Source organism: Dufourea novaeangliae, unplaced genomic scaffold (genome assembly GCF_001272555.1).
Source record: "Dufourea novaeangliae isolate 0120121106 unplaced genomic scaffold, ASM127255v1 scaffold248, whole genome shotgun sequence".
Classification (NCBI taxonomy): Eukaryota; Metazoa; Arthropoda; class Insecta; order Hymenoptera; family Halictidae; genus Dufourea; species Dufourea novaeangliae.
This window is the reverse complement of record NW_015374156.1, coordinates 1862024-1871812: the sequence shown is the minus strand read 5'-3', so window position 1 is coordinate 1871812 and position 9789 is coordinate 1862024. Positions and strand designations below refer to the sequence as shown.

General features: G+C 40.0%; 1 protein-coding gene across 1 annotated transcript; it reads left to right on the top strand.

The window, feature by feature from the left end:
• Positions 1 to 6462: 6462 nt before the first annotated feature.
• On the top strand, positions 6463 to 9774 carry LOC107191939 (heparan sulfate glucosamine 3-O-sulfotransferase 6). The gene is made up of 3 exons (XM_015581091.1): positions 6463 to 6989; positions 8058 to 8548; positions 9576 to 9774. The coding sequence occupies exons 1-3, from the start codon at positions 6484 to 6486 to the stop codon at positions 9698 to 9700; spliced, it is 1122 nt and encodes a 373-aa protein (XP_015436577.1). The 5' UTR covers positions 6463 to 6483; the 3' UTR covers positions 9701 to 9774.
• The last annotated feature ends 15 nt before the right edge of the window (positions 9775 to 9789 follow it).

Sequence of the window (9789 nt, the reverse complement as noted above, 5' to 3'; positions counted from 1 at the left end):
CCAAGCATAAGGAGACTGTCTGTGCTACATATTATAGGAGAGAGAGTCACCCCGCGCGTATAGGGTGAAAGGTAACGGCGACAAAGGCAGCCAGTCGCTATTCATATCAATCGATCGTTCTTTTGAAGTCGAAACCGGGCCGACACTTGTCTCCGGGTATTATGATCGGTGGTGGATTTAAGGAGTCATATCAGGTCATAGGGTTAAGTGAACCACCCTGTATAAAAGGGAGCAACGTATGGCGGCGGCCACCCCTCTGGGGTGTTGTGTCGTGTCGCGCCCGTTTGTGGGAATCCCCCGGCGCGTAGCCGAAGATCGGACGAGTGGGCGGGACCCATTTGTGATCGTGCCGTTTGATACCACGTGCTCGGTGCGGTTAAAGCACAGAGGGGACTTCAACGTTCTCTCATTTTGATATCAAAGAGTCCCCTTACGCGAATCTCTAAATCGATGTACCTTTGACTTTACAAAGCATTTCCCCGCCACATACGTAACGTCCCTTCGTCGCCCTGGCTCCTTTAATCTTTTGTTATTCTTAACTCTTATTTCGCGCGCGTTCCTCCCTCTATCGCGTGTATGTGCGCGCGTCTCAAAAGTGACTGGCTGTCGTTTTATTCTCGACAATTGCGGAAGAGGAAAGCCTGTTAAGATACAACAATCGAAAGTTCAGAGGGAGAACTAAGTGACATTTTTGTGACGCTAGTTTCGAAAATATTTACTTTTTAAATAGTCGAGTCATTGTGAAATAAGGTACAGTTAAATCTCCACAGATGGCCTAATTACTACTGAAATCTATGTCTAATGGTACAATACTAACGATTTGAATTATAAATACAAAAAAGGGATTTACTAGACAATTTGACTTTGTTTGAACCATTTTTTTGTTCTACTCCATGTAAGATTCAAGATATACCGGTGGCAGACGCTATTCTTTGAGGTCGGCTTCACCCCTAAAAGCCACTTTTGCCCCGGAACCCTCCACGAGGCAGCAAACTTTTAGTAAAAAAAGCGGTGGAGGTGGGGGGGGGGGTGGATAGAAACTCTTCGAGTACCCGATATTCCATTGTACGCGGAAGACCAAAGGTAAAGATGACAATATTAAGAAAGCTTGAAGAAACCGTAACCGTAAAGGTTTATTGGCGTGAAGGAGTGTGGAGCGTGTCTACATCAAAGCGACCGCTTCTGAACTCTATTCCCTTTCTACTTGAACCCTCGCCGTCATCTCGTCACCACCTCCACTTCTATCAACTACCCAGACCGACGTCCATTCGCTCTGCCAAGGTTGTGCACGCAACCGAACCGACACCCACACCCACCCAAATGTGTGTACCCTACCTACGTTTACCACCTATGGAGGTTCCCTGCACCGCCTGGCGGTTATTAACATCCATTACCATGTCAAACGAGACGCATTGCGACGTATATACGATCGAAACGTAGCTTTGAATAAACTTGCACCCGATATTATTTTTCGATTCATCCCCCCCCCCCCTCACCGGTATATATGTATGGCGCCACAGCTCGGCCGTAATTAGCGAAACTGTCCCATGTACTCGAAACTCTCGAATATTCGTTCTGTCGAACTGGACCGACGTTATCGTCCGATTTAAGCAGATGGCTCGATATTTTTTAACATCCATTTAGACTCTATTCTGTGGATATTATATGTTTGCCGAATATTTTCACCTGGAATAAAGAACCTTGTTTTATTTTACACCAAGTAATCTCTTACCATGCAAGAGCTAGAGTTATGAATTGTAGGTGTCTAATTTATAGATAATGCTATGATTTCTTAAGAATTATCGAAGGACAACCTTCAAAATTCCAAGAATAATGATGATTCGAAGAGGAAAATCGTTTTGAATACTAGCTTCACCCTTCCATACGGAGCAACTTTTGTATAAGAAGCTCCCATCTGCCCTTAAGGGGGCCCAACGAGTAATGCTGTCTTAATTATTCGGCGCATTTATTTCGAAATTGTCGTCAATTACGGAGGCAAAAGCATGGGCAATGGGGCGGGATTCACGTCGGTACAGACTGTTTGTATCGGGGGTTTTGCTGAATAATTTATAAAACCGCTAATTGATATTCGATTGACGGGAGCGTAGACCTAGGAGCGTAACATGTATATTGTTTTGATAAAGATAGAGCACATGTAGCGCGACAGAGGGGCACGGCGGGGATGGAAAATGGAGGAAAAAGCGGACGGACGTGGAACCGGAACGATCGTGGAGGCTCGCGGGAAAGAAAGAGTAAGGTCGAGAAAAGGTGAAATAGAGAGAGAGAGAGAAAGAGAAAGGGGGAGATAGACGGAGGAAAAAAAAGGTAGGGCACACGGAACGAGGAACGAAACTGCGACTGGGTAGAAAAGCTGGTGGAACGACTCGAGAAGAAAACGCACGGCTGCGTTCGGCGGTGGGCACGGGCACGTCAAGAAAGAGAGCCTCGATTCGTGAATACACGTTCCCCGAGACGCGCAAAGCTCTCGTGGCTGGAAGCAGAGCGAAAGAGAGGGAACACACGGTCGGTGAGACGGATCGGAGTGAGACAGAGGTGATCTCGGTGAAAGAAAAAGGTGGAGGAGAGAAATGAGAGAGACAGACCCCGCGGACGAGACAGAGAGGGAGAGCAAACGAAAGGAAAAGGGAGCAGAGGAAAATAAAAAATCCCCGGGGAAGGGGGGGACGGGGAAGGGCCGGCGATAGAGTAAGAGATAAATAAAACTGACCCAAGACGTGTAAACATCTCCTGGTGGTTTTTCGGAGCGAGTAATTTCTCGGTGTGTTACGCACGAGGGAATCGACGTCTGTTAACACACTTCTTCTCGAGGTTCCGCTCGACGTTTTAAACAACAGACACCGCGAGTTTTCGGCCGACGATGATTGGACCGATGCACGCGCGGTCCTACACGGACAGGAAGGACCGACCGAGTCCCCGGTAAGGAAAAGGTACAGAACACGGGGAGGGGGGATAAAGAGGAAGAAAATAAAGGAGGGAAGAAGGAAAAAGCGGCACTGTGGAGAAAGAGACGGTGCCGTAGGTACACAACAGAGACAGAGTGAGAGAGAGGATCTGGAGGATGTCGGAGAGAAAGAAACGAGAACCGGGCGAAAGAAAGAGACAGAGGGATTTTTTAAAGAAAGGAATCGGTGCCCCCCCTCGCAAAAGAGAAAAGACAACGGTGAGACTTACTCGGTGTATCCGACGATGCTTATATTTGCTAATGTCTCGATGACGATGCGTCTCTCCGGCGAGACCGACGTTCCATGCTCGAAAATGTCAACTCTTGATCGAGAAATGGTACGAGCCGAAACGCAGACACATCGTAGCTCTCTCTCTCGTCCTTACTTTCTCGCTCTCTCCTGGCGACGACGACGACGACGATGATGATTCGGCGTGAACTCTCGACACTTCGACACGACGCACACACGCACCACACTCTCGAGTAACAATACACACCGCACCGATCCCGCGGGGTAACGAAGCCGGCCTGACACACGGAAGGCATGCAATGCGTTTCCCGGTCGCATCGAATAAAACAGAGAAACCCACGATGGTAATTCACGGGAATTCGGGCACGGTTCAACTAGGCATTTCGCGGCTCGTCGTCCCTCAGGCACATCTTGGTCGCCATCGAGATCTAACACGAGTGCGCGCGCGGTACGCGCGCTCTCGCGGCCTCCGATCAAACTTGCTCCTTCAAAGGCCGGCCAATCAACGGGCCGCATGGCCTGTGCCCTTGCCGCGAGCAGTCCTGTATCTAGTTGACGCGCCGTCATTCATTCATCTCGTGGAATTTTCTTTTTCCTCGGAACGGTTTCGAGGCGAGTTGATTTCTTTCCACCGATAACCGTCGAACCGGCACATTTTCGATTCACGTGCCGCGATGCTTGGAAGTATCGTTGGTCGATCTAATTTTTCTTTCCCACGACGACATTACTAATTAATGTTTCTACCGAGAAGTGCGCGCACACACAGACACACAAACACACCGATGCGCGTCTGTATGCAAGCGATGTACCGCCGTCAGTCGCGTATCTAATTGATTTAGCACCTTTGTAGTTGAAAAATTTTTGAAAAATGCCGACAAACCTTTTTTTTATTGAAGGCATTTTGTTTGGATAAAAATTCACAGTTATATAGATGTATGTTGAGTAAATATTTAAAAGTAATTATCATTTGTGAGGAATAAACTTTTGAAATAAATTTTAATAATGTTTAATTTATATATTATTGCTATATTTAAAATAATCTTTAAAACACGTTACTTATACTTCGTTAGCTTGGTTTGCTTCGTAGAGACGATGGTACTTAGGAAATCTAACTGAAATATTTTAAGAAATCACCTTACTATATTTGGCCAATACCACAAGTAACTTAATGCATGGTGAAATATGTTATAATTTTTTCTAATAAACTCTAATCTTGGTAAGAAATGATTAACGATAATGTAACTACAAAATGTAATCAAATCCTATATAATACATTCGAAGATAATTACGGTTTTAGTAACTCTAAACCTTTTCTGTTATAACACTAAAATTAAAGTACAATGATTAATAAAGTTTTCTGATATTTCATGTAATGTTATAGATTATAGAATATATGTATAGCCCTAAACTTGAAATCTTTTTATTTCAAATTACGTGCAACTACGTTTTACGATCTGTGAATGTATTTGTTTCATTCTTCCCGTCTCAGACTGGCGCATTTGCGAGAAAAGTGTCTCAGCTCAGCTTGGTCCCTCGATATCATCAGATCTAAACTGCTTTCTGCTAAACTTCCCGTTTACGCCGCATTAACGAGTGGCGCTACTGTCGTGCTCTCAGCCACTCGAGAACGTACACAGCAATGTTGGCGGACAGGACGAGAGGAAACGTTCATAGCGAGCGATGCGATTAACGAACGTTCCCAGATATTTCAATTCAACCGACACGGACAGGACCTGACGAGGATGTGGATCCACGTAACTGCTCGTTACTCGGTTCGGTAGCTATGAACAATTACATCAATAACGCCTCGCGTTTATACACCATTTCTCCCTTCTACTGGTTCCGCATTATCGATTGTTACGAACGCGCCGCCTGATAATGCGTTAAATGTGCACTTCCTTTAACCGAAATCGCATATCCTTCGTGTTTGCTTGCCTTAAGAATCGAACGTTACGTAACTGGAGATCATGCAACCCGTGCAAAATTAACGTGCGCTTACACGCTGTTGCGGCATGAAGGTAAGTTTACACACAACAATCATACAAGCGGTATATTCTGTAATAATTTATACTGTATTGTTTACTGTATGCAAATAAATGATAGTTTTCAGTATTCGTTGTTTTTTTTTTGAAATTCTTTTTTGCATAATGTAAGTACATCCTTTGTTTGAATTGGTTTATTCTTTTGCGATTTGTAACCATGTGTTTGGTTCTTGTGATGCCTATTGTTATGGGTTAATGCAGGTAAGTAGATGTATTATGTTTTTTATTACTGATGATTTGCAGTTAATTCTATAAAAGTCTTTAATTAATTATTCTATGTATATTTTATTTCTTGTTTATTTGGAGATATTGTTAAAGTTGGAATCAGTAGTAGAAGCATTATTGTTATGACATAATTAGTATAAAGATATTTTTATAATATCGTTTTTATATCGTGTGCTGTGATAAATATACAAGTAAATTAATTTTTCTGTACATCAAGAATTATCAATTTGACACTGAATATATTAAAAGTTCCAACGTGTTGAATACTGTATTATTTTGTCACCTAAAATTAAATACTGCAATGGTCTTGGCAGCGTTCTACTATTATTGTCGTTATAATAAGGTGTAAACTTTATGGTATATTCATTACCTTTTTACTCAAAAGGTTGGCCATTTTACTACTGCATAATCTACTGTTATGTTAAAAAATCAAATGTATAGTGGTCATTCAGAGTAGTCTATCAGAGATGAAATATTTTTTCGTCTTTGTCACTGAAATATGTATTATAAAAATAAACATTTATTTATATGTAAAAACTTACGAGTTCCGCAGGCTCAGCCCCTTAATGATGGCAAACACATGACTCAACTGTAGCACGGGTAGACTACAAAGTATTATTTCAGTGTCCCTACAATCTTTGAACTATTTGTATTGTAGAATTAAATAAAAGTACATATGTATTATACTTTATTTTATATATTTGTGTAAGGTATTGTCAAAAGCTATAAATCCTATCTTTATTCGTCCATTTTTCTATAAAACTATTGATTTTGCAAAATATCTCTTTCGATTCTTCTATTAACGTCGAAATTCTAAGACCAGAACGAACACTCTGTTAATGATCCACTTACACATATGTATGAAAAATATTATTGCAATTGTTTGTAGATATGATAAATACAAAGATACGCATCCGAACATATCAATATGAAAGCAGAAGACTGAAAGCTCGATAGAATGGAATCCAGGATGCCCGTGAAATACGACGATTCTTAAGTTCAGGATGGAACTCAGAAAAGGGCCCTGGTCGAAAAAGATCATAGTTCCAGCCTGCTTTTTGGTAATTCTAATCTGGATCTTTCTAATCGACAATTCGTTACTTCTCGCCGGCCTGGCTGGCAAACCGACCTCACAGAAACCCAGAAACTCAATTTCTTCTACACAAACACACAATCAAAATCTGGACCATCCATACGCCAAGGATACCTCTTTGATAAACGATGTCGAACCGAAACACAAAAAGCTATCGAAACTTCAAATGGTGTCACTTTGGACAGGCAACAGCAGCGTTAAAGAAGGGAACTTGGCCGGCCCGCGAACGTATCAGATCTTAAAACAACAAGGTTTAATGCCCAGCAAACAGTTGCCGACCGCTTTGATAATCGGCGTCAAGAAAGGCGGGACTAGAGCTTTGCTAGAGTTCCTGAGATTGCATCCCGCGATTCGTGCCGCTGGATCGGAGGTGCACTTTTTCGATCACCATTACATCAAGGGATTTCATTGGTACAGGTGCGTGTCCCATAAATATTGGGGTGGTGCTTATCAATAAAAAAAAATATTTTTATTTTTTCACGGGGCGAACACACCCAATATGTACACTAATGAGTAATATGGTACTGTTGTATCTTTTTCATTAAATTATTAGGGGTTGCTACCAACCATTGAATTTTGTGCTTTTTAGGAAAAAGAATCCAATTTCCTTTTGGACATGGGGTGGATGTACCAGTAAATGAACACGTACCAGTGAATGAATATTTTATATAAAAACGAGTAAATTAAGTTATTGAAATAAGCAAGTAATTAAATATTGATTTCAGACAGAAGTGTGCATTTACTTAATAGTAGTTAATATTGTTTATTCATTGGTGAAATCTGTATTTTTCTTTTTAATTTAATTAATTACATTTTTCCAATTTTTGAAGTTGAAAACTGTGCGTTATGAAAATGTATCGATATTAAAAAATGTAATTTGCATATGGCAATATTTACTAATACTATTATCATTTAAAATTCGACTTTAATAGTTGGTAAACTTTTTAACTGTTCGTTCATTGGTGCGTTCACTTTATTATGATTTTAACACATTTATTTAATACTGGTATATTATTACAAAACAACTTTGTGAACCAACAAGTTTAAAGAATAGTCAATTCACATTTATAAACATCTATGTCGCAAATAACATCATTAGGCTAATAAAGTCTCAATGTGAAGATATTTCTGTCGGAATGTGCTTAACTTACAGCAACAAATACTATTACAAATACTCCATAAATGAGATTCTAAGATTTATAGAGAGCCTGGTGTACGGATTCGTTATTCAAAATATTAATAAACGGGTAGCAACCTCTAAAATATTATGAAATGTAATAGAATTTTCACCAGGCCCATTTCTCAGCACAGAGAACAAAATGGCAAGGTACCCAAAGCAATATTTTAAAAATTGAATTTTAAGCACCACCCTAATGAATATATTATCGCAATATTTATATTTCTGTCCATCTGGTTGGGTTTTTTAATTTCAACTTTTTAAATATATACAACTGGACCATGAATTCTTTCCGGGGCATTTTACAGACACCGAATGCCCCCGACTCTTGCCACTCAGATCACGATGGAGAAGACGCCATCTTATTTCGTGACCAGCGAGGTACCGCGAAGAGTTCAACGCATGAATCCGGCAATGAAATTAATTCTAGTAGTTAGGGATCCTGTCACACGAGCCATATCCGATTATACCCAAGTGCGAAGCAAACGAGCCAACATGCCGAGGTTCGAGGATCTCGCGTTTCTGAACGGATCGAAGATCGTGGACACGTCGTGGGTACCATTGAAAATCGGTGTATACGCGCGACATCTAGAAAGATGGCTCCACTACTTTCCGCTCTCGCAATTTTTATTCGTATCGGGGGAAAGATTGATCGTCGATCCAGTGGCGGAGATCACGAGGGTGCAGGATTTCTTGGGCCTAAAGCGAGTCATTTGCGAGAGACACTTTTATTTTAATGCCACGAAGGGATTTCCCTGTCTGCTCAAATCTGAGGAACGTCCAACTCCCCATTGCCTTGGTAAGTCTATTTCTATTATTAAGAAAATTCGTCTATTTATTTTTACTTGTACTTTTATTTCACTTTGTATTATATGTATGTATGGACTTCTACTTTTATTTTACTATGAATGTCAGATTCGTGATGTCTGTAAACTGAAATTACTTACTTTCGTACATACGTAATAGGGTAAACACAGCAATCAATGAACATTTAAGAGATTTTGTAATTGTTGAAGTCCAATTATCAATGATAATATTATTAATAAATATTTGACACATGAAAATTAGATTTTTTAATATCTATACATTTTTATAACGTATAGATCTGAATTTGACAAATTGATAAAATGTGATTAACTAAAGTGAAAAGAAAATATACAGATTTCATGATATTGAGTAAATGAACATTACTAACCAATGGCGTGAAAATTGTTCGAATACGAAACAAGGAATTGAAAGGAATCAATATTTTAATCATTTGCTTATTTTAATAACTTAATTTATTCGTTTTTATATACAGGGTGATCCATGAAAATCGGCCTACTCGAATATCTCCGAAATTATTAACGACATTAAAAAATATTTCATACAAAAGCCAAATGGTATCGGGGGACACACTGTCTGATGTGAGTAACTTTTTCCATGTGGACGCGCAGAGGTCATATGACGGTCAATTTTCTTTTGTTAAATGGAATAGTATATTTTTTAATGCACTATTCGATGCTACTCGTAATTCTCCGCATAAAGTACTAAATCACTTATAGCAATAAAAAATATACGATTCCATTTTAAAAAACAAGGTTGACCTTTACATAACCTGTAACGCGTCCACATAAAAAAAAGTTACTTACATTAAAAAGTGTGTCTCCTGATACCATTTAACTATTATCTGAAACATTTTTTACTATCGTCGAGTATTATCTCGTACCCCACGTTGAGTGGGTCAATTTAAATGGGCCACCTTGTATACTGTTCATTTACTGGTGCATCTATCGTATCTCCATGTTAATTCTAATGTTTTAATAGTATCGTGTGTGATTTTTAAGGTAAGAACAAGGGTCGTAGCCACCCTTACATAGACCCCGTAGCAATACAACGATTGAGAGATTTTTATCGTCCATTCAACCAACGGTTCTATCAATTGACGGGGATGGATTTCGGTTGGTTGTGAGATTAACGCGAGATAAGTAAATAACATATCGAATATAGTTAAGCGACACATAGTCAATTTTTATCGAGACACGACACGAGCATGCGGAT

What these genes read in the sequence shown, in the direction of transcription:
- LOC107191939 (XM_015581091.1), top strand. Translation starts at nt 6,484, where the DNA reads ATGGAACTCAGAAAAGGGCCCTGGTCGAAAAAGATCATAGTTCCAGCC. An exon ending in AAGGGATTTCATTGGTACAG is followed by an intron (nt 6,990 to 8,057) that starts GTGCGTGTCCCA and finishes GGCATTTTACAG; the next exon opens with ACACCGAATGCCCCCGACTC. An exon ending in TCCAACTCCCCATTGCCTTG is followed by an intron (nt 8,549 to 9,575) that starts GTAAGTCTATTT and finishes GTGATTTTTAAG; the next exon opens with GTAAGAACAAGGGTCGTAGC.